This window comes from Trichomycterus rosablanca, chromosome 14, assembly GCF_030014385.1.
Source record: "Trichomycterus rosablanca isolate fTriRos1 chromosome 14, fTriRos1.hap1, whole genome shotgun sequence".
NCBI classification, from domain to species: Eukaryota; Metazoa; Chordata; class Actinopteri; order Siluriformes; family Trichomycteridae; genus Trichomycterus; species Trichomycterus rosablanca.
Window position 1 is genome coordinate 5,985,031 of NC_086001.1, and position 26,437 is coordinate 6,011,467.

A 26,437-nucleotide genomic window follows, 5' to 3' on the forward strand; every position below is an offset into this window, starting at 1 on the left:
AAATAAAAATACATTCCTAAGACATTTGCTTCATGTGCCAAAAAGCTGTTTACAATCACAATCATAATGAATTCCATGCTTGCATTACTCTAAAAGAAGTAGCATATTACATCAAAACGTTTAATTAAACATGGTATTTAATTTCCCTGCTGTCTCAGTGTTAAACATTAATTAAACCTTTAGGTAAAACGTTTTTTAGTGTCAATAAGAGAAAAACGACAGTTCCCATAATGCAACAGTGCCGCGCAGACGCTTATGATTGGTAAGTACTGCAGCCAATCGCGTTGGACAGACGCTGGACGACAGGAGCATCTTCCAAGATGGCTGTCACATCCAAGCGACTATGTATGAACCTGCCGTTAACGGCCTTTTCCCTCATCCTGGTGATTTTTCTTCAGACGGGAGCAGGACAGAAGAAAAAGGAGGTACGAGACGTTTTATATCACTATTTAATAATGAAGAAATGGTTCGTTTTGGCGATTGACACTTACCGGCTCAGTCCAGCGTAGGTCGGTTCCAAATCTGTACTTGTTCCCTACGTTTGTGCACTAAGCAGTGTGTAAAGTAATTGTATCCGCTCTCTGTCTAGTGCCCTTTATATTAGGGGTGGAGTGGTTTGGTATTCGGCCACTGTCGAGCATTGTCACCTTATGCTTTCTTTATTCTACTGTAATTTGAAACCTCTCTGACAAAACACTGATCAAATGTGCTTAATTAAATTACATATTAACATAATTGGTATTAATAATAGACATAATATATGTATAACATAATATAGTTATAACGTAATATAGGTACTGTATAATATAATAACAATATGGTTATTTATTATTATTATTATTATTATTATTATTATGTTTTTATAAAAGCAGTTTATAAAATTACATAAAGAAGATACAGAATATGGATTGATTACAAGAGATGGACAAAATAACAGAAACCTGTAAAAAAAATACATGGATAAAATTCATTTGAATTTAGCCTTTTATCTGCACAACAGCTTTAGCTCCTCTCTGAATGAGTCCTGAATTGTTTATGATGGGATGTTAAATCTTGTTAAATCTCGTTCAGTTTTAAAATCTAGTTTTTGAGGATGTAATGAGTAAATCATCTTCATTTTGCATCTCAGTCCCTCACAAACAGCTTTAATGATGTTCAGATCTGATCACTGGAACTCAGACCTCATCCTGGTGTTCATTAACCACTCATTAATAATTGTAACAGTATGTATGAAGGCATTATCAGCATCTGGTCCTGTAATATTCACTTTGTATTTGTTGACTATTATCTTACCATGCAGAATAATCATTGAAGTTGATGATTTCCACCAGATGCTTTCCATACCATTATGGATCATTTATCAGACTGAACAGTTGTCTGCAGACGTTGTGGATTTAAAACTGGGGTGTCAGATTTCAGTGTCACAGAACTGCAGAGTTCAGCAAGAAAAAAAACACATGACACACGTGCAGCTTATTGCTCCTTTTTCACTGCTAGCGACGGTGTTTTATTGTAGGTCTCCGTCCTACTGAAACACAGCCAGTCTTGTTTCTGTGTAGGTGCCCAGCCGGCTGATAGCAGAGCTGAGATTTAAAGTTGAGAGCTCGAGATCTTAGCACTGCTGTTGTGAAGCTCGCTGGACTGTGAACATTGACTAGAATAGATGCAGTCCAACTAGCCTTATTTATATGGACACAATGAAGTAAGCAGTTGTAGTTCAGCTGAGTAATTAGAAGGCCAGAACGTAAAGTGAAATAACAATGATGATTAAACATATTAAAACTGTTGACTTTAACTGTACATTCCTCTGTAAGTTTCAAGCAAAATCGTCTGTAAGCTCAAATCCTTCATCTAGTCAGAAAATGTATCTAATAACCCCCCCTCCCCACCCTTTCTCCATAAGGTAAAAGGGCACAGAGAAATAAAGACAGAGAGAAAGTGATGGACCAAAATATTCTGGAGGTCGAATATTTCTCTGTCCTCTGGTTTCTCGTTCATCACGGTTGCTGAATATTCTACTTTTCGACCCTATATTGGGACCGTGATGAATTAGAGAACGATGGAAAAGATCGTCTAAGCACTTCTGGCTCAATTACACTCCCGCTAATATCTTTTTAATGATTTGTCTTTTACTTGGGTGAGTTTTGCCCGGTTAGTTTTAGTCACGTGAAGATTTTAACACTAACAGATCAGTATTAGCTTGTGATTTTTTCATCTGTAATTTTGGGGGTTAGTTTTGTTATGTACCTTTCTCTCTTATACCCTGGACAGGGAGTGTGTACCAGTCTGTTGCTCTCCTGGCTCTCAGGGTGCTGGTCTGCAGTAATTGATTTAAATTACAGTTGGGAAATCTGATACTGCTTGATCGGAAAAAAAAGGTGAAAATGTTAATTTCCTTATCATGTTTTACCAACATTTTATCCTGGTCATGGTTGCGGTAGGTCCAGTTTCCCTGGAATTAGTGGGCGCAATGCAGTAACACACCCCAGACTTGAATTCTGTCCTTCTGTTCCTGTGCTTGTCTTATTTCCAGTCTCACGTCTTTGTTAATCTTTGCTTGATTATTTCCCTTCTGCGTCTCTGCGTTTTCTATTCTATTTCTTTTTTAATCCGCCCTGGTGTCTATTTGTCTTTCTCCATCATGTCCTTAATGTATAATTTGTCTCTCTGTTTGTTTTCTTGCCTTTGTACCAGCTCTAGTTTTCCGGCACCCGAACTATAGCTTAGTGAGTGTGTGTGTGTGTGTGTGTGTCTCCTGTAGAGGGGCTTCATTAAGCCGAGCGGCATTGAATAATTGAAAACGGCGCGGCGAGGCGAGCCGTCCTTTTGACTGATGCGTTTATTCCGGAGACGTCCCCCGTCCTCATACTGACATTTCGACAAATAATTACCCAGTGGTTATTTAAAAAAAAAAGGGGGGGGGGGGGGGGGGTAGACTGGAGGAAGAGATGAGAGGCGGCTAAGATGACATTGAAGGAAGAAGAAAGAAGTAAAAAGTGAAATGGTTCGGAGGTAGAGGAGGACAAGGTGATGATGGGAGAAAATGAAGACACGCTATAGATGAGAATGAAAGGTGAAGACGTGGAGGAGGAGGAGGAGGATGAATAAATGAGAGAGAGATGTAGAGCTCACCTTTTATGTTGGGAAGCTTTATGGTAAGTCGGACGGTGCTGCATGAAGACCTGATTAACATAAAGTCTCTGATAGAGATAATTAGACTTCGTTATCCATCACGAGACCTACAGAACACTAACGAAGACTCTGTAGTAACTAATAAACACCTGCTATTGATTTACTTGACGTTTACATTACCAGAGTGACTTGGTAAACATCTAAATAGCCGGTGATCAAAAGTACAGACATGTGTGCAGTAGCCGACCGCTTCTTTTCACCTGTATGAGGCAGGTTCTCATGGAGATTCGTTTTGCGCACTGATAGGCCACCCAAGGAGGATGGGGATCCCTGCTAAGTCTGGTTCCTCTCAAGGTTTCTTCCTGTATTTTTAAGGTAGTTTTTCTTTGCCACTGTTGCCCTCGGCCTGCTCAACAAGGGTTTTTGGTCTGTCGGTCCTGAATGCTGTAAAGTTGCCTTGAGACCATGTCTATTGTAAAAAGCGCCTTGACTTGACAGTCATGCACAGATTACTGTTATTCCCAGTCTCATTGTGCAGGCACCATCGACCAGTCAGCAGAGGTCTCAATTGCAGCAGTTATGAGGAATCCCTACGGCCCGCCCTCCCTCAGACAGCCTGTCCACAGTCTACGTCCAAAAAGGAGGTGGGACCGTTCCTGTACCACTGGCATGGCCTTCTCTGTACCTACGAAAAAGGCAACACCAGATCCGGTCAACTGGGCTGGACTGGGCAGTCTCAACAAGCCCTTGTGAAAGCTAAAATCACCCTCTGTGGAAGCCCTAGACTTCAGGGTTTGCAGATGATGAAGACGGACAGAGGACTGGGGGTCGTTTTGCTCCAGTGGAAGGAAGTGCAAGATCGCAGATTGGTAGAGGGAGGATTAGTAGTACCTGTGAGATGGAGTGGGTGGTCCTCGGTTTTTGGGACTCCCTGCTTGGAGCCTGCTTGACTGCAATGGTTCCAGCACATGAAGTTGTGAGCTGAAGATGTCAGCACTGATGGACTGCCCAATCCAAAGCCCAAAGTCCAAATGGAAGTATGCCATCCCGCCCAAGTTTGTCTCTGGCAATCTAGCACACAAGACAACCACTAATCCAGCTCCTAATTTATCCTACTGACTGACTGGGGACCATCTCCAGTCATCAAGTCGCTGAACATAGAGCCCCCTCACATCAAACAGTCTTCTGAAAGAGCCTTTATCCCCCCTGCATCAGTCCACTAAAACTCATGCCATCTGAAGAATTTTTGCTGACTGTGTGATGCTGTTTATGCAGCTTGATGCCAGTTTGTGCAAGTTCTTGAGTGGTCAGAAGCAAAACTCATAAGGACAGTATCAAAATGAACGCCTGAGTAAGCAAATAAACTGCCAATGTGCAGAAATACTGACAGGTCTCCAAATAAGTACTCAGACCTCCGGTACTCAGACCTCTGTGCAGTGGCAATGGAGGAAAGTTCACGTCACCATCAAAGAATCAGGACATTAAAGGGGGGAGACCTCATCTTCTGTATGATATTAGTAATTAGAGAAGGCCATGCCAGTGGTACCCCCATGTAACTAGATTTTAGACAAGACCATACCTGTGGTCCCCCTATGTTACTAGACTTTATGGAAGGCCATGTCAGTGGTACCTTTATGTTACTAGATTTTAAGGAAGGCCATGCCAGTGGTACCCCTATGTTACTACATTTTAAGGAAGGCCATGCCAGTGGTACCCCTATGTTACTAGATATTAGAGAAGGCCATGCCAGTGGTACCCCTATGTTACTAGATTTTAGAGAAGGCCATGCCAGTGGTACCCCTATGTTACTAGATTTTAGAGAAGGCCATGCCAGTGGTACCCCTATGTTACTAGATTTTAAGGAAGGCCATGCCAGTGGTACCCCTATGTTACTAGATTTTAAGGAAGGCCATGCCAGTGGTACCCCTATGTTACTAGATTTTAGAGAAGGCCATGCCAGTGGTACCCCTATGTTACTAGATTTTAGAGAAGGCCATGCCAGTGGTACCCCTATGTTACTAGATTTTAAGGAAGGCCATGTCAGTGGTACCTTTATGTTACTAGATTTTAAGAAAGGCCATGCCAGTGGTACCCCTATGTTACTAGATTTTAGAGAAGGCCATGCCAGTGGTACCCCTATGTTACTAGGTTTTAAGGAAGGCCATGCCAGTGGTACCCCTATGTTACTAGATTTTAAAGAAGGCCATGCCAGTGGTACCCCTATGTTACTAGATTTTAAGAAAGGCCATGCCAGTGGTACCCCTATGTTACTAGATTTTAAAGAAGGCCATGCCAGTGGTACCCCTATGTTACTAGATTTTAAGAAAGGCCATGCCAGTGGTACCCCTATGTTACTAGATTTTAAAGAAGGCCATGCCAGTGGTACCCCTATGTTACTAGATTTTAAAGAAGGCCATGCCAGTGGTACCCCTATGTTACTAGATTTTAAGGAAGGCCATGCCAGTGGTACCCCTATGTTACTAGATTTTAGAGAAGGCCATGCCAGTGGTACCCCTATGTTACTAGATTTTAGAGAAGGCCATGCCAGTGGTACCCCTATGTTACTAGATTTTAAGAAAGGCCATGCCAGTGGTACCCCTATGTTACTAGATTTTAAGGAAGGCCATGCCAGTGGTACCCCTATGTTACTAGATTTTAGAGAAGGCCATGCCAGTGGTACCCCTATGTTACTAGATATTAGAGAAGGCCATGCCAGTGGTACCCCTATGTTACTACATTTTAAGGAAGGCCATGCCAGTGGTACCCCTATGTTACTAGATTTTAAGGAAGGCCATGCCAGTGGTACCCCATGTTACTAGATTTTAAAGAAGACCATGCCAGTGGTACCCCTATGTTACTAGATTTTAGAGAAGGCCATGCCAGTGGTACCCCTATGTTACTAGATTTTAGAGAAGGCCATGCCAGTGGTACCCCTATGTTACTAGATTTTAGAGAAGGCCATGCCAGTGGTACCCCTATGTTACTAGATTTTAGAGAAGGCCATGCCAGTGGTACCCCTATGTTACTAGATTTTAAGGAAGGCCATGCCAGTGGTACCCCTATGTTACTAGATATTAGAGAAGGCCATGCCAGTGGTACCCCCATGTTACTAGATTTTAGAGAAGGCCATGCCAGTGGTACCCCTATGTTACTAGACATTAGAGAAGGCCATGCCAGTGGTACCCCTATGTTACTAGATTTTAGAGAAGGCCATGCCAGTGGTACCCCTATGTTACTAGATTTTAAGGAAGGCCATGCCAGTGGTACCCCTATGTTACTAGATTTTAAAGAAGGCCATGCCAGTGGTACCCCTATGTTACTAGATTTTAGAGAAGGCCATGCCAGTGGTACCCCTATTTTACTAGATTTTAGAGAAGGCCATGCCAGTGGTACCCCTATGTTACTACATTTTAAGGAAGGCCATGCCAGTGGTACCCCTATGTTACTAGATTTTAAGGAAGGCCATGCCAGTGGTACCCCTATGTTACTACATTTTAAGGAAGGCCATGCCAGTGGTACCCCTATGTTACTAGATATTAGAGAAGGCCATGCCAGTGGTACCCCTATGTTACTAGATATTAGAGAAGGCCATGCCAGTGGTACCCCTATGTTACTAGACATTAGAGAAGGCCATGCCAGTGGTACCCCTATGTTACTAGATATTAGAGAAGGCCATGCCAGTGGTACCCCTATGTTACTAGACATTAGAGAAGGCCATGCCAGTGGTACCCCTATGTTACTAGATTTTAGAGAAGGCCATGCCAGTGGTACCCCTATGTTACTAGATTTTAAAGAAGGCCATGCCAGTGGTACCCCTATGTTACTAGATTTTAAAGAAGGCCATGCCAGTGGTACCCCTATGTTACTAGATATTAGAGAAGGCCATGCCAGTGGTACCCCTATGTTACTAGATATTAGAGAAGGCCATGCCAGTGGTACCCCTATGTTACTAGATATTAGAGAAGGCCATGCCAGTGGTACCCCTATGTTACTAGATATTAGAGAAGGCCATGCCAGTGGTACCCTGTGTTACTAGATATTAGAGAAGGCCATGCCAGTGGTACCCCTATGTTACTAGACATTAGAGAAGGCCATGCCAGTGGTACCCTGTGTTACTAGATATTAGAGAAGGCCATGCCAGTGGTACCCCTATGTTACTAGACATTAGAGAAGGCCATGCCAGTGGTACCCTGTGTTACTAGACATTAGAGAAGGCCATGCCAGTGGTACCCCTATGTTACTACATTTTAAGGAAGGCCATGCCAGTGGTACCCCTATGTTACTAGATATTAGAGAAGGCCATGCCAGTGGTACCCCTATGTTACTAGACATTAGAGAAGGCCATGCCAGTGGTACCCCTATGTTACTAGATATTAGAGAAGGCCATGCCAGTGGTACCCCTATGTTACTAGATTTTAAGGAAGGCCATGCCAGTGGTACCCCTATGTTACTAGATTTTAAAGAAGGCCATGCCAGTGGTACCCCTATGTTACTAGATTTTAAAGAAGGCCATGCCAGTGGTACCCCTATGTTACTAGATTTTAGAGAAGGCCATGCCAGTGGTACCCCTATGTTACTAGATATTAGAGAAGGCCATGCCAGTGGTACCCCTATGTTACTAGATTTTAAGGAAGGCCATGCCAGTGGTACCCCTATGTTACTAGATTTTAAAGAAGGCCATGCCAGTGGTACCCCTATGTTACTAGACATTAGAGAAGGCCATGCCAGTGGTACCCCTATGTTACTAGATTTTAAAGAAGGCCATGCCAGTGGTACCCCTATGTTACTAGATTTTAAAGAAGGCCATGCCAGTGGTACCCCTATGTTACTAGACATTAGAGAAGGCCATGCCAGTGGTACCCCTATGTTACTAGATATTAGAGAAGGCCATGCCAGTGGTACCCCTATGTTACTAGATTTTAAGGAAGGCCATGCCAGTGGTACCCCTATGTTACTAGATTTTAAAGAAGGCCATGCCAGTGGTACCCCTATGTTACTAGATTTTAAAGAAGGCCATGCCAGTGGTACCCCTATGTTACTAGATTTTAAGGAAGGCCATGCCAGTGGTACCCCTATGTTACTAGATTTTAGAGAAGGCCATGCCAGTGGTACCCCTATGTTACTAGATTTTAAGGAAGGCCATGCCAGTGGTACCCCTATGTTACTAGATTTTAAGGAAGGCCATGCCAGTGGTACCCCTATGTTACTAGATTTTAAAGAAGGCCATGCCAGTGGTACCCCTATGTTACTAGATTTTAGAGAAGGCCATGCCAGTGGTACCCCTATGTTACTAGATTTTAAGGAAGGCCATGCCAGTGGTACCCCTATGTTACTACATTTTAAGGAAGGCCATGCCAGTGGTACCCCTATGTTACTAGATATTAGAGAAGGCCATGCCAGTGGTACCCCTATGTTACTAGATATTAGAGAAGGCCATGCCAGTGGTACCCCTATGTTACTAGATATTAGAGAAGGCCATGCCAGTGGTACCCCTATGTTACTAGATTTTAAAGAAGGCCATGCCAGTGGTACCCCTATGTTACTAGATTTTAAGGAAGGCCATGCCAGTGGTACCCCTATGTTACTACATTTTAAGGAAGGCCATGCCAGTGGTACCCCTATGTTACTAGATATTAGAGAAGGCCATGCCAGTGGTACCCCTATGTTACTAGATATTAGAGAAGGCCATGCCAGTGGTACCCCTATGTTACTAGATATTAGAGAAGGCCATGCCAGTGGTACCCCTATGTTACTAGATATTAGAGGCGGCCATGCCAGTGGTACCCCTATGTTACTAGATATTAGAGAAGGCCATGCCAGTGGTACCCCTATGTTACTAGATATTAGAGAAGGCCATGCCAGTGGTACCCTATGTTACTAGACATAAAGGAAGGCCATGTCAGTGGTACCCCTATGTTACTAGATATTAGAGAAGGCCATGCCAGTGGTACCCTATGTTACTAGACATAAAGGAAGGCCATGTCAGTGGTATGTGTGATTTTATCTTTTTTCGGGTGTTTGTGTGGCACCCGAGTGGTAAATTTTTGTTAGCCCACTAAGTGTAAATGAATGTCCCGCCCCACTTTGTGCACTGTGTTATTATAATAAGGTCCAGTCCATTAGAAAGTCCATTAGATCAGAATTCTTGATGAAAAACAGTTTTGGATCCGATTTAAATTTGAAACCAGAAGAATAATTGCAGTGAATTAATTAGCGGTGGTGAGTGCTGATGAATTTCTGCACAGCCGACGTCTAATTACACATGAAAATGAGATCTTTTCTGTCATTCATACTCAAATGTGCTCTGAAGGTCGGAGTTTTCTGCATAACAAGACATTAAATAATACAAAAGAATTCAAATGTGTCTCTCTAACGAGTCATTTTGCAGTTTTTTTGCACGACTGTTGGTCATTTTGGCGGCAATTTAGTCAGTAATGAAAAGTCCGAACCTTGAAAGCACTGCAGTCTTTTTGACTTTGTGTGAGTGTGTTTGTGTGTGAGAATAATGGGATAAACCGCCTACATTCAGCTATTCAAAAGGACTTGCAGCTGTAACTGCTGTTAAAGGGGCTTCAGCAAAGGGGGCAGGCGTAGACAGAGTCTCTGGAGAGCCGTAATGCGTACGGAGAGAAGTTATGCTGCTGGTTTATCCACCTCGCATGCATGTGCCTTGATCAGCCAGCAGAGGTCCACGTTTGCAGCAGCAATAAGGGACCTGTTGGACTGGACATCTGGCCTGAGGATCTAAACGCTGGTGGGCTGGTGCATATCATCATATCATCAGTCGACGCCCACTGTGGCCCCTTCTGAGTGCCTACTTGTTTATATAAAATGCCAAAATTACATAATTTTCTTTGAATTTTATCCAGGTCTGGGTATCTCGGTAGCATCTCAGTGGTATCTCAGTGGTGTCTCGGTAGCATCTCAGTGGTATCTCAGTGGTGTCTCAGTGGTGTCTCAGTGGTGTCTCAGTGGTATCTCAGTGGTGTCTCAGTGGTATCTCAGTGGTGTCTCAGTGGTGTCTCAGTGGTGTCTCAGTGGTATCTCAGTGCTGTCTCAGTGGTGTCTCAGTGGTGTCTCAGTGGTGTCTCAGTGGTATCTCAGTGGTGTCTCAGTGGTATCTCAGTGGTGTCTCAGTGGTATCTCTGTGGTATCTCTGTGGTATCTCAGTGGTGTCTCAGTGGTATCTCTGTGGTATCTCTGTGGTATCTCTGTGGTATCTCAGTGGTGTCTCAGTGGTATCTCTGTGGTATCTCTGTGGTGTCTCAGTGGTGTCTCAGTGGTATCTCAGTGGTGTCTCAGTGGTGTCTCTGAGGACATGGTATGTTAGAGTTGTATGTTAGGTCTTTGTGGCACCAGGGGCGCAGAAGCTTTTCTTCTATTTGGGCAACACTGAATGTTCCTGAGATTAAAAACGCTGTTAGACAATTTATTTATCTGTAGAAATTTCATAAATAATAATGAAACGTCTCTGAAGGAAAATTAAAACGAGCAAATATCTCGTCTTGGCTTCATTAAAATCTCATTTGGCATCTCTGAGCATTGGCACTTATGAAACATAGCGTACTTCTACATGTGTGTGTGTGTGTGTGTGTGTGATGTCCTACATCTGTTCTTGTGCAGCATTATGAATGTGCTGCGTCCTGTTAATGATCTCGGCTGTGTTGAGCTCCGGCGTGCAGGATCCCTCACGTTACAAAATTACCTCAGAGCTCAGAAAGAGCTAAAAATAAACACAATGATGCAGATGATGAAAAATGAAACGAGGCCGGCGGTAAATATTCATGTTTATAACGTCACACAGGAGCTCGAACCCTGTAGCCCGAGGTTAGCTTTTACTGTGTGTTTGCTTTAGCACATTTGAGCTTTTAATGTGTATTTTAGCTTTAGCTTTAGCACATTTGAGCTTTTAATGTGTATTTTAGCTTCTCTAAAAGACTGAGCTAACCGGGCGGGTGAAGTAACTAACTAAATTATGAACATTAGGCTCTAAACCGAGTAGCAGCTCCTCCAGCTGCTCACCTGCCAGTAACCAGAGTCTTACATAATTATTCTGGCCTGCGTTCAGTTTGAACCTGAACCGAATCCACGGCTCGCTGGCTCGCTGCGGATGCTTGTTTTCCATGTAGGGTTCTGTGTTTTTTAGCTCTGCACCTTGATTAGCATATTGTATGCCCACACAAGGGCAACCTGCCCCTCCGTAGCATATGCCAAGGTCAACGCTGGCACCGTCTGAGCACGCAGGCTGTCGAAAGAGACGAGAAAGGGCAGGAAAGAGCCAGAACATAGAAAAAGAAAAAGCAGAGAAATGTCATGCAGGAATCACAATGATGGTGAGCGCAGGGTGAGAGGAAGTGAAGATTTGGATTGTGAAGTTTTCGGGTTGAGTTTGAAGGTATTCTTTCCCATAAGAATGTACAGGAAACCTGTTAATGTGTTCCATGGTCCTGTGGAACTGCTTATATTCAGGGCAGTGATAGCTTAGTGGTTGCCACTGTTGGGTCCCTGAGCAAGGCCCTTAAACCTCAATTGCTCAAAAGTGTGTTCAGTCATAACTGTAAGTCGCTTTGGATAAAAGCATCTGCTGAATGCCAAAAATGTAAATGTATATTTTAGGCTCATGTACAATAATCTCTTATACACTGAAAATAGCACAAATGTAATATAAAAATTGGTATTAAAAAGTGCAAGGGTGATAGTATGATAGACTGACGTTCTTTTCAAACGTAAATGAATTCTCATTGATTTTTAATTTGTATAAACGTGTACAAGTGTATTTATTTGCAAATTCAGGCTCGTCAGGGACAGTTTAACCATTTTCGGTACACGGAGGGAGATGTTTGTTGACATGCTAGCGCGTTGTGCCACTTCATCCCAGTTGGTTTGAATGGCATGAGGCTAACTGTGTTAGCTTAGTAAGCGAAAACTGATGGAATCTCTGTCTAAGTATTACGTTTGAATAACCATCGATGACTTATTAGAATCCTCTTTACTGAGGCAGCTGCCTATGTAGGCAGTAGACAGCAAGGCAGCTCACTAGGCTTTAGAACAGACCCACTGATTGAATGTACTAAATACTCACAAGAATGTCAATCTCCAGCAATACCAAGAACCAAGTCAGTATGAAAACAATCCTTAATATCTTGAAGAAAATTGGTATTACAGAGTGCAAGGATAATAGACTGACATGAGAATTATCCACCCTTCCTGCTTTGAATAAAACAACGAAACAAATAAATGAATAAACTGTTAACCTGAGCTCCAGTAAACATGGTGTCTTAGGAACATGAGATAATGGGAACACAATGCTTGCTGAACATGCAGGTAAAATAATGCTCTGGGAACACAAGAGCCTGAAAGTAGAAAACTCAGAATCCAAAACATTGGGTTCTGGAACGTTTGGACATTTGTTATGTAGGATTTAAGCTGGAACTCAACATCAGCTGGTTCTGGGAATAGTGTGGAGTTTAAAAGGTGTTGAGTTTTAAGGTATTTTTTCCCATAAGGATGTTTGGGAAACCTGTTCATGTGTTCCATGGTCCTGTGGAACTGCTTATATTTTAGGCTAATGTAAAATAATGGGGTTGTTTTTGACTCTTATACACTAAAAATAACACAAATATAATATATAAATTGGTATTAAAGAGTGCAAGTATGAAAGACTGACATGATCATTATTAACCCTTCCTGCTGTGAGTATAACCGTGGTGTAAGCACGGCATAAAACAACGAAATAAATAAATAAATAAACTGTTAGCCTGAGCTCCAGTAAACATGGTGTCTTAGGAACATGAGATAATGGGAACACAATGCTTGCTGAACATGCAGGTAAAATAATGCTCTGGGAACACAAGAGTCTGAAGATAGAAAACCCAGGTGGTGCGGTGGGATATTCCACAGACAAACTACAGGAACACAGGACTGTCAGAACTGAAGACCTGAGCCTACCTGAGGAATACTTGTTTCTATCAAACACATACTGGGTGTGTTCGAAAACCTAGTGATCTCTCGACATGGACGCGTTTCACATCATCCTACACGCCCAAGAGAAGGAGGCTGTTCGAATTCTTGATTCTTTTAAGATGCCTTAAAATGCTGTCTAGTAAGGCACCTTAAAATTGAACGGTATTTTGGCTGAATAACGAGGGAGCATCTGATGGACATTTGCTATGTAGGATTTTTAGAACATTGAGTCCTAGAGTATAAACAAGCTTAGAACTTGGCAATGCTACCGGTCGACAATTGGCATAATTGGCAATGCCTGTATCAGACAGAATTGGTCATTAAGTCTGCTGGGTGAAAAAATACCAGACTGAGAAGTGGGTGGGATCTTCAATGCTGTGCAAGGACCCTGGTTAGTAGCCCAAGATACCTGTACATGAAGTGGAGGATCCTGGACATTAGGGTACGAATTCACTGAAGGTACGGGTAAATAAGAATGGGTTGACTGGGTTGGTAGACTGCGTACGCGTCTGAGGGAGCGTGAGGCAGGCAGATATTACCTTCCTTTGACATGACCAGAGTCTCCAGCAGTGGAAGGTGAACTGACTTTTAAAAAGAGAGAGAATGCATTAATAAAATAGCAATGTAAGGTATATGGGACATGCAGTTAGGGGAACACTGGGTATTGTAAACGTGAGGTAGTGTGCACATACGTTTTTAGTAACAGGTCACAGTGAGAAGGTCCTGAGTTCGATCCCCAGATGGGGCGGTCCGGGTGCTTTCTGTGTGGAGTTTGCATGTTCTCCCCGTGTCCGCGTGGGTTTCCTCCGGGAGCTCCGGTTTCCTCCCACAATCCAAAGACGTGCAAGTGAAGGAATTTGGAGATACTAAATTGTCCATGACTGTGTGCGATATTAAACTTGTGAACTGATTAATCTTGTGTAACCAGTAACTACCGGTCTAAGTGTGTAAAACATGACGTTAAAATCCTTATAAACAAACAAAACAAACAAACACTGAGGAACTGTGGTGCTGGACACGTAGGACCTGAAGAACTTAGAACTGTGATTAAGAACAGGGCTGTGAAATACAAGATTTCTGGAAAATAGGGGTCATTTTTTTTGCAGGATCACAAAAAGGGGACCAAGTATTGACCCCCTTTCTGAGTGCTGGTGCAGACCTGTGGTCCCCTTTTTTTGTTAAGAAACTATTTATTGGTTTATATGGCATCATTAAAACTTTATTAATGTTGCCCTTGCACAGCGCCTCATAAAGCTGTAATTAACTGCTATAATCAAGAGGTGTGTGTGTGTGTGTGTGTGTGTGTGTGTGTGTGTGTAGAACATGCTGGTGGAGAAGGTGGAGCAGATGATGGAGTGGAGTTCTCGGCGCTCTGTGATCAGGATGAATGGAGAGAAATTCCGTCGATTCGTTAAAGCTCCGCCCAGAAACTACTCAGTCATCGTCATGTTTACAGCTCTGCAACCTCAGAGACAGTGTTCAGTCTGCAGGTACACACACACACACACACACACACACAGCAACCTCAGAGACAGTGTTCAGTCTGCAGGTACACACACACACACACACACACACACACACAGCAACCTCAGAGACAGTGTTCAGTCTGCAGGTACACACACACACACACACACAGCAACCTCAGAGACAGTGTTCAGTCTGCAGGTACACGCACACACACACACACACACACACACACACACACTGCAACCTCAGAGACAGTGTTCAGTCTGCAGGTACACGCACACACACACACACACACACACACACACACACAGCAACCTCAGATACAGTGTTCAGTCTGCAGGTACACACACACACACACACACACACACACACACACACTGCAACCTCAGAGACAGTGTTCAGTCTGCAGGTGCACACACACACACACACACACACAGCAACCTCAGATACAGTGTTCAGTCTGCAGGTACACACACACACACACACACACACACACACACACTGCAACCTCAGAGACAGTGTTCAGTCTGCAGGTACACACACACACACACACACACACACACACTGCAACCTCAGAGACAGTGTTCAGTCTGCAGGTACACACACACACACACACACAGCAACCTCAGAGACAGTGTTCAGTCTGCAGGTACACACACACACACACACACACACTGCAACCTCAGAGAGTGTTCAGTCTGCAGGTACACACACACACACACACACACACACACACACTGCAACCTCAGAGACAGTGTTCAGTCTGCAGGTACACACACACACACACACACACTGCACTCTCAGAGACAGTGTTCAGTCTGCAGGTACACACACACACACACACACACACACACACACACTGCAACCTCAGAGAGTGTTCAGTCTGCAGGTACACACACACACACACACACACACACACACACACACACACACTGCAACCTCAGAGAGTGTTCAGTCTGCAGGTACACACACACACACACACACACTGCAACCTCAGAGAGTGTTCAGTCAGCAGGTACACACACACACACACACACACACACTGCAACCTCAGAGACAGTGTTCAGTCTGCAGGTACACACACACACACACACACACTGCACTCTCAGAGACAGTGTTCAGTCTGCAGGTACACACACACACACACACACACACACACACACACACACACTGCACTCTCAGAGACTGTTCAGTCTGCAGGTACACACACACACACACACACACACACACACTGCAACCTCAGAGAGTGTTCAGTCTGCAGGTACACACACACACACACACACACACACTGCAACCTCAGAGAGTGTTCAGTCTGCAGGTACACACACACACACACACACACACACACACACACACACTTCAACCTCAGAGAGTGTTCAGTCTGCAGGTACACACACACACACACACACACACACACTGCAACCTCAGAGAGTGTTCAGTCTGCAGGTACACACACACACACACACACACACACACACACACACTGCAACCTCAGAGAGTGTTCAGTCTGCAGGTACACACACACACACACACACACACTGCAACCTCAGAGAGTGTTCAGTCTGCAGGTACACACACACACACACACACTGCAACCTCAGAGACAGTGTTCAGTCTGCAGGTACACACACACACACACACACACTGCACTCTCAGAGACAGTGTTCAGTCTGCAGGTACACACACACACACACACACACACACACACACTGCAACCTCAGAGAGTGTTCAGTCTGCAGGTACACACACACACACACACACACACACACACACACTGCAACCTCAGAGAGTGTTCAGTCTGCAGGTACACACACACACACACACACACACTGCAACCTCAGAGAGTGTTCAGTCAGCAGGTACACACACACACACACACACACACACACTGCAACCTCAGAGACAGTGTTCAGTCTGCAGGTACACACACACACACACACACACTGCACTCTCAGAGACAGTGTTCAGTCTGCAGGTACACACACACACACACACACACACACACTGCACTCTCAGAGACTGTTCAGTCTGCAGGTACACACACACACACACACACACACACACACACACTGCAACCTCAGAGAGTGTTCAGTCTGCAGGTACACACACACACACACACACACACACTGCAACCTCAGAGACTGTATTTAGTCTGCATGTTAGCGCTTGTTATTGCTAACTGACTAATGAAATAATAGTGGAGCGTTTGAGATCTGTCGCTGTTTGGAGAGGGATCAGCGATGCTCTCTGTTACTGAGATTAAAACGATCACAGAGGTGATCTTGATCATTACGAGTACTTGTCGTGATGACTCTGACAGAGTAAGTGCTTGTAATTTTATATCATAGCGGTTCTGCACTTCTGCAGCGGACTGACATGCTTACTTGTGTACAGACATAATAACATTAATGGAGTTCTTTAGATATTTTCTGAAATATTTAGAACCAGATGTTGTTAAGCCTTTAGCTGAACTTCAGATTTTACTACATATGGGGGTAACTGCTCTCACAGTGTTTCGGGATAGTCCTAGAGCGTAAGATAAAGACAAGATGATAGCTCAGTGGTGATAGCTCAGCTGAGCAAGGCCCTTAACCCTCAATTGCTCATCGTGTTCCGCTCACTGTGTAAGTCGCTTTGGATAAAAGCGTCTGCTAAATGCTGAAAATGTAAATGTAAATGTAAACAAGATGTTTCAGGGGCTTTATATCTGTCGGGTAATTTTTATATAATGTAAAGATGATTGGGTAGCACAGCTGTAAATTACCCTAGCCCGCTACGGCTGCGATCCAGGGTTCGAAAACCCAGCTGTGCTATTGCAGGCTGGTTGGGAGTTACGTGGGGATTCTGATTCTTCACTTGTCATTTCTACCCTGTTTCCCCGAAAATAAGACAGTGTCTTATATTAATTTTTGCTCCCAAAGATGCGCTAGGTCTTATTTTCAGGGGATGTTTTATTTTTCCATGAAGAAGAATTCACATTTATTGTTGAACAAAAAAAATGAACATTTATTATATACTGTATATATACTGTATATATATACTGAGCCACTTGTACAGCAAGGACGGTATTGCAGCTTCCGGCCACCAGGGGGAGCTCACCACAGCACACTCGTACAGCACAGCAGGGACATCGTACGGTCCAAACAAAAACTTTGCTAGGTCTTACTTTCGGGGGAGGCCTTATATTTAGCAATTCAGCAAAACCTCTACTAGGTCTTATTTTCAGGGGATGTCTTATTTTCGGGGAAACACGGTAACAGAGCCCAAAAAATGGATTGCAGAGAAAAATAATAATAATTACTAGGGCTGTCGAAGTTAACGCGATAATAACGCATTAACGCGATCTCAATTTAACGCGATTTAAAAAAATACTGCCGTTAACTTAAATTCTAGTTCATGTTGAGACTTGACTGGTAGAACCAACGTTTTAATGTCGGATTTGCCACCGTTGTTCATTTGCGGTTTGTTAACATAACCGATCGTGGTAGTGATGCACTTGCATAATAAAGAAATAAATACATGCTATATTCACAAGTTATCGGGAGCAAAACACTTTATTAACTTAATCTGTTACGGCACTGAATACCGGAGTCAAGCACGCTAGTCCATGAACTATGGAAGCCCCAAAAGGGTCAAAACACACTCACTTCGTGAAGAAACGTCCACTTTTCACATTTCACTTAAAAAACCTTGTTTTCTATAACTTTTACACAGATTTTATTTAATGCGATTAATCGCGATTAACTATATGAAATTCTGAGATTAATCGCGATTAAAAATTTTAATCGTTTGACAGCCCTAATAATTACATTAGTACACAGAAACACTAAATGAACTTGTACACAATGCCCCCTTGTGGAGGCTTTATTTTACATCTTGTAAACCACAGTGGGACCAGATTACCACCATTTTTATTAATTAAGTATATTTCGTTTTGTGTTTTGTTTTGATGCATCGTTTGTGTTGCCTCTTCTCAACCTCCAGACAGGCGAATGAGGAGTACCAGGTGTTGGCCAACTCATGGCGCTACTCGTCCGTGTTCTCCAACAAACTCTTCTTCACTGTGGTCGACTATGACGAGGGATCCGATGTCTTTCAGCAGGTAGTTATTTTATGTCCTCCCGTTTAAGACATATCCAGTTTTCATGGGACTCGCATCTTCTTTCGTGGAGTACATGGAGACACCGTTCAAAAGCGATTTGATTTGGCATAGTTGGGTTTTACACAGTGCTGCTGCAACAGCGCCTCCTGCTGTCTGGTTGAGTCACATTCACAGCATTTAGCAGACGCTTTTATCCAAAGGGACTTACAATTGTGACCGAATACAGGGGTTAAGGGCCTTGCTCAGGGGCCCAACAGTGGCAGCTTGGCTTAAACCAGCGACCTTTTGATTACTGGTCCACTAACTTAACCTTTAGCCTATAACTGGCGTTAAAAAAGAGACCATTTACATTTGTGGCATTAGGAGACGTTTTTATCCGAAGAGATTTACAGTACTGTGACAGTGTATTGCCTAAGCAATTGAGGGTTAAGGGCCTTGCTTGAGGGCCCAACAATGACAACCTGGATGTGGTGGGGCTTGAACCAGCGACCTTAAACCACTAGGCTACAACTGCCCCACATACAGAGGCCATTTACATTTATATTTGCGGCATTTAGCAGACGCTTTTATCCAAAGTGACTTACAATTGTGACCGAATACAAGGGTTAAGGACCTTGCTCAAGGGCCCAACAGTGGCAGCTTGGAAGTGGTGGGGCTTGAACCAGCAACCTTCTGATTACTAGTCCACTACTTTAACCGCTAGCCTATAACTGCCATACAAAGAGAGACTGTTTACATTTGTGGCACTTAGCAGACATTTTTATTTAAAGTGACTTACAATTTTGACCAAATACAAGGGTTAAGGGCCTTGCTCAGGGGCCCAACAGTGACAACCTGGAAGTGGTGGGGCTTGAACCAGAAACCTTTTGATTACTAGTCCAGTACCTTAAACCACTAGGCTACAACTGCCCTACAAAAAGAGACCATTTACATTTGTGGCAGTTAGCAGACACTTTTATCCAAAGTGACTTACAATTGTGACCAAATACAAGGGTTAAGGGCCTTGCTCAGGGGCCGAAGAGTGACAACCTGTAAGTGGTGGGTCTTGAACCAGCAACCTTTTGATTACTAGTCCAGTACCTTAAACCACTAGGGTACAACTGCCCTACATAAAGAGACTCTTTATCCTTAGACGGTTTTTATCCAAAGCAAGCAATTGAGGGTTAAGGGCCTTTGGAGGGGCTTGAACTGGCAACCTTCTAATTGCTACTCATGCCATGCTGCTCACTGACATGAGTAATGGAAAAACACAGGGCATAGCAGGACTCTCCATGTGCAGTCCAGCTGTTTATAAAAAATCCACTGCAAGGGCACCAAGCCATCACAGGGCTTCGACCAACTCAGCTTCCTGACCTAGACAGTCATGTCTGTTTAGACGCCCGTCCAGCCGATAGCACCTCTTCAACAAGTCTGATCAGACTTATCCCGTTTTAATAAAGCTGTTATAAATAACATGAACAGACCACATCTCATTGAAACTACTGTTTTCTTGCTGTTTTTATCTTCTTGTAGTTGAACATGAACTCGGCTCCAACCTTCATGCACTTCCCGGCTAAAGGAAAACCTAAACGAGCCGACACCTTCGACCTGCAGAGAATCGGCTTCGCTTCTGAGCAGCTCGCTAAGTGGATCCACGACCGCACTGACGTACAGGTAACACACACACACACACACACACTTACCATTTCTTGCTGTGTCCCATCCCACATACTGACTAAATAGTTTGTCACAGCTTTAGCAAGTTAGCATGCTGAATGAATAAACATAACTGTGATTAACACCACTTGAGTCTTGAGATGCTTTGTTGAATTTTCTGTGATTTCTCTAAAAGTAGAAACATTTTAATATAATATAAATAACTCAAATTTAATGAACACCTGCAAATAATAGAGAGGAAAACGTTAGCCACTATCAGTATAGCATTAGCATTGCAGCCCTTGGTAGGTACTGACTGGGATAGTTTTAGTCCTTTTTGGTGTTAATTCTTTCTGTAGGGTTTGTTGCTCTCCATGGTCCTGTAACTTCTCGCTGATTTGTGTCTGTCTGTGGACCTGCGTCGTCATGCTTCTGTGTAGAGAGACAGACAGACAGACAGATACATACATACACAGACAGACAGGCAGATACATACACAGACAGACAGGCAGATACATAGACACAGACAGATACATACATACACAGACAGACAGGCAGATACATAGACACAGACAGATACATACATACAGACAGACAGGCAGATACATACACAGACAGATAGACAGACAGACAGATACATAGACACAGACAGATACATACATACACAGACAGATACATACATACACAGACAGACAGATACATACACAGACAGATACAGACAGATACATACACAGACAGACAGGCAGATACATACACAGACAGACAGGCAGATACATAGACACAGACAGATACATACATACACAGACAGACAGGCAGATACATACACAGACAGATAGACAGACAGACAGATACATACACAGACAGACAGGCAGATACATACACAGACAGACAGGCAGATACATAGACACAGACAGATACAGTGTATCACAAAAGTGAGTACACCCCTCACATTTCTGCAGATATTTAAGTATATCTTTTCATGGGACAACACTGACAAAATGACACTTTGACACAATGAAAAGTAGTCTGTGTGCAGCTTATGTAACAGTGTAAATTTATTCTTCCCTCAAAATAACTCAATATACAGCCATTAATGTCTAAACCACCGGCAACAAAAGTGAGTACACCCCTAAGAGACTACACCCCTAAATGTCCAAATTGAGCACTGCTTGTCATTTTCCCTCCAAAATGTCATGTGATTTGTTAGTGTTACTAGGTCTCAGGTGTGCATAGGGAGCAGGTGTGTTCCATTTAGTAGTACAGCTCTTACACTCTCTCATACTGGTCACTGAAAGTTCCAACATGGCACCTCATGGCAAAGAACTCTCTGAGGATCTTAAAAGACGAATTGTTGCGCTACATGAAGATGGCCAAGGCTACAAGAAGATTGCCAACACCCTGAAACTGAGCTGCAGCACAGTGGCCAAGATCATCCAGCGTTTTAAAAGAGCAGGGTCCACTCAGAACAGACCTCGCGTTGGTCGTCCAAAGAAGCTGAGTGCACGTGCTCAGCGTCACATCCAACTGCTGTCTTTGAAAGATAGGCACAGCAGTGCTGTCAGCATTACTGCAGAGATTGAAAAGGTGGGGGGTCAGCCTGTCAGTGCTCAGACCATACGCCGCACACTACATCAAATTGGTCTGCATGGCTGTCACCCCAGAAGGAAGCCTCTTCTGAAGTCTCTACACAAGAAAGCCCACAAACAGTTTGCTGAAGACATGTCAACAAAGGACATGGATTACTGGAACCATGTCCTATGGTCTGATGAGACCAAGATTAATTTGTTTGGTTCAGATGGTCTCAAGCATGTGTGGCGGCAATCAGGTGAGGAGTACAAAGATAAGTGTGTCATGCCTACAGTCAAGCATGGTGGTGGGAATGCCATGGTCTGGGGCTGCATGAGTGCAGCAGGTGTTGGGGAGTTACATTTCATTGAGGGACACATGAACTCCAATATGTACTGTGAAATACTGAAGCAGAGCATGATCCCCTCCCTCCGGAAACTGGGTCGCAGGGCAGTGTTCCAGCATGATAATGACCCCAAACACACCTCTAAGACGACCACTGCTTTATAGAAGAGGCTGAGGGTAAAGGTGATGGACTGGCCAAGCATGTCTCCAGACCTAAACCCAATAGAACATCTTTGGGGCATCCTCAAGCGGAAGGTGGAGGAGCGCAAAGTCTCGAATATCCGCCAGCTCCGTGATGTCGTCATGGAGGAGTGGAAAAGCATTCCAGTGGCAACCTGTGAAGCTCTGGTAAACTCCATGCCCAGGAGAGTTAAGGCAGTTCTGGGAAATAATGGTGGCCACACAGAATATTGACACTTCAGGAACTTTCACTAAGGGGTGTACTCACTTTTGTTGCCGGTGGTTTAGACATTAATGGCTGTATATTGAGTTATTTTGAGGGAAGAATAAATTTACACTGTTATATAAGCTGCACACAGACTACTTTTCATTGTGTCAAAGTGTCATTTTGTCAGTGTTGTCCCATGAAAAGATATACTTAAATATCTGCAGAAATGTGAGGGGTGTACTCACTTTTGTGATACACTGTACATACATACACAGACAGACAGGCAGATACATACACAGACAGATAGACAGACAGACAGACAGATACATACACAGACAGACAGACAGATACATACACAGACAGACAGACAGATACATAGACACAGACAGATACATACAGTGTATCACAAAAGTGAGTACACCCCTCACATTTCTGCAGATATTTAAGTATATCTTTTCATGGGACAACACTGACAAAATGACACTTTGACACAATGAAAAGTAGTCTGTGTGCAGCTTATATAACAGTGTAAATTTATTCTTCCCTCAAAATAACTCAATATACAGCCATTAATGTCTAAACCACCGGCAACAAAAGTGAGTACACCCCTAAGAGACTACACCCCTAAATGTCCAAATTGAGCACTGCTTGTCATTTTCCCTCCAAAATGTCATGTGACTCGTTAGTGTTACTAGGTCTCAGGTGTGCATAGCGAGCAGGTGTGTTCAAATTAGTAGTACAGCTCTCACACTCTCTCATACTGGTCACTGAAAGTTCCAACATGGCACCTCATGGCAAAGAACTCTCTGAGGATCTTAAAAGACGAATTGTTGCGCTACATGAAGATGGCCAAGGCTACAAGAAGATTGCCAACACCCTGAAACTGAGCTGCAGCACAGTGGCCAAGATCATCCAGCGTTTTAAAAGAGCAGGGTCCACTCAGAACAGACCTCGCGTCGGTCGTCCAAAGAAGCTGAGTGCACGTGCTCAGCGTCACATCCAACTGCTGTCCTTGAAAGATAGGCGCAGGAGTGCTGTCAGCATTGCTGCAGAGATTGAAAAGGTGGGGGGTCAGCCTGTCAGTGCTCAGACCATACGCCGCACACTACATCAAATTGGTCTGCATGGCCGTCACCCCAGAAGGAAGCCTCTTCTGAAGTCTCTACACAAGAAAGCCCGCAAACAGTTTGCTGAAGACATGTCAACAAAGGACATGGATTACTGGAACCATGTCCTATGGTCTGATGAGACCAAGATTAATTTGTTTGGTTCAGATGGTCTCAAGCATGTGTGGCGGCAATCAGGTGAGGAGTACAAAGATAAGTGTGTCATGCCTACAGTCAAGCATGGTGGTGGGAATGCCATGGTCTGGGGCTGCATGAGTGCAGCAGGTGTTGGGGAGTTACATTTCATTGAGGGACACATGAACTCCAATATGTACTGTGAAATACTGAAGCAGAGCATGATCCCCTCCCTCCGGAAACTGGGACGCAGGGCAGTGTTCCAGCATGATAATGACCCCAAACACACCTCTAAGACGACCACTGCTTTATTGAAGAGGCTGAGGGTAAAGGTGATGGACTGGCCAAGCATGTCTCCAGACCTAAACCCAATAGAACATCTTTGGGGCATCCTCAAGCGGAAGGTGGAGGAGCGCAAAGTCTCGAATATCCGCCAGCTCCGTGATGTCGTCATGGAGGAGTGGAAAAGCATTCCAGTGGCAACCTGTGAAGCTCTGGTACACTCCATGCCCAGGAGAGTTAAGGCAGTTCTGGGAAATAATGGTGGCCACACAAAATATTGACACTTCAGAAACTTTCACTAAGGGGTGTACTCACTTTTGTTGCCGGTGGTTTAGACATTAATGGCTGTATATTGAGTTATTTTGAGGGAGGAATAAATTTACACTGTTATATAAGCTGCACACAGACTACTTTTCATTGTGTCAAAGTGTCATTTTGTCAGTGTTGTCCCATGAAAAGATATACTTAAATATCTGCAGAAATGTGAGGGGTGTACTCACTTTTGTGATACACTGTACATACACAGACAGACAGGCAGATACATACACAGACAGACAGGCAGATACATACACAGACAGACAGGCAGATACATACACAGACAGATAGACAGATACATAGACACAGACAGATACATACATACACAGACAGACAGGCAGATACATACACAGACAGACAGGCAGATACATAGACACAGACAGATACATACATACACAGACAGACAGGCAGATACATAGACACAGACAGATACATACATACAGACAGACAGGCAGATACATACATATATAGATAGGCAGACAGGCAGCTACATACACAGATAGATAGACAGACAGGCAGATACATACACAGATAGATAGACAGACAGACAGGCAGATACATACATACATAGACAGACAGGCAGATACATACACATACTTTATTAATCCTGAAGGAAATTAAGGCCTCAGTAGCTTGTTACAATAATGTGCTTATCCACAGTCCTGCATTTCAGTGCTGACATGTGCTTGGTGTTGACCTTGGTCCTGCATTGTTGTTCTTGGTTCTGCATTGTTGTCCATGGTCCTGCATTGTTGTCCATGGTCCTGCATTGTTGTCCATGGTCCTGCATTGTTGTCCATGGTCCTGCATTGTTGTCCATGGTCCTTGCTTGTAGTTTTTCTTGTTTATTATCCTGTAGGGTTGTGGTACTGCTGACCCGTTTACCCGTGCTGTGCTTCAGCCTTCTGAGGACAGTTTTGCAGGGACAGACTTCCGTCTGTACTCGTGTCCCTGGTTTAAGTGTGTGTTGCTTGCTTGTTGTCCTTGGTTTTCATCATATTTATGTGTAATTAAAGAGTAAAAGAGCTTAATTATACTCGAAGATCTGCAGCTTTATTATTATAGTTATTGTTCAGAGTGGTTTTAATTACCGATTTTAAACTAATTAAAGCAAAGCCATCATCACATCTGCTGTGTGAGTTCATGGCAACCCTGGAGAGGATCGTTTGTGTGGCAGGCTGGCTAAACAGCTGTGGCTATGATATTCCCGCCTCATGTCATCTGTCTTTAAAGCACACATTTACTGTGATTAATATTATTATTAATATATTATTATCATATTAATTAACCTTATTAAACCAAAATGAATCATTACTGTTAATTCTTTAAGTTGGCTTTCCACTACATACATTCATTCATTTTCATATTTTACCAACACTTCATCCTGGTCAGGGTCGTAGTGGGTCTGTCCTTGCTGGAAACACACCCCGGACAGGACGCCAATCCATCACGGGGCCTCGGCCCTCCCCATCCTGATGGGCTGATAGCACCAATGGGGATTCAAACCTTTGATTCCATTTCGAAACATAACTGCTGTCATTTACTTCCATTCAGCCACAAGTGCATTACTCAGGTCAGTCACATACATACATAGACAGACAGACAGACTGACAGAAAGAAAGATAGATAGACATACTTACAGATTGATAGACACACAGATAGATAGACAGACAGACAGATAGATAGATACATACATACAGTAGATAGCCAGCCAGATATATAGACAGACTGATACAGACAGACAGAGAGATACATATAAAGACAGATACATAGATAGACAGACAGGCAGATAGATACATAGATAGATAGACAGACAGACAGATAGACACATAGATAGACAAACAGACCGACACAGATAGACAGATATATAGATACATAGATTGGCAGACAGATAGAAAGATATATAGATACACACACAGATAGACAGATACATAGACAGACAGACAGACAGACAGATGAATTGTTACATATATAGACAGACAGACAGATAGATAGACCGAT

General features: G+C 43.5%; 1 protein-coding gene across 4 annotated transcripts in view; it reads left to right on the plus strand.

Annotated features, from left to right (window-relative positions):
* The first annotated feature begins 312 nt into the window (after window positions 1-312).
* The window catches only part of tusc3 (tumor suppressor candidate 3), a 63,020-nt gene continuing 36,895 nt past the window's right edge, over window positions 313-26,437 (plus strand). For 2 of the 4 annotated variants that reach the window (XM_063008490.1, XM_063008491.1), the window contains exons 1-4: window positions 313-425; window positions 14,416-14,585; window positions 18,547-18,664; window positions 20,177-20,317. In XM_063008490.1, coding sequence (XP_062864560.1) covers window positions 321-425; window positions 14,416-14,585; window positions 18,547-18,664; window positions 20,177-20,317 — 534 coding nt within the window. In that variant the 5' untranslated portion in view covers window positions 313-320. Of the gene's footprint in view, window positions 426-14,415; window positions 14,586-16,519; window positions 16,538-18,546; window positions 18,665-20,176; window positions 20,318-26,437 lie in introns of those variants that run through there. The other 2 variants (XM_063008492.1, XM_063008493.1) reach the window with 2 other exon arrangements.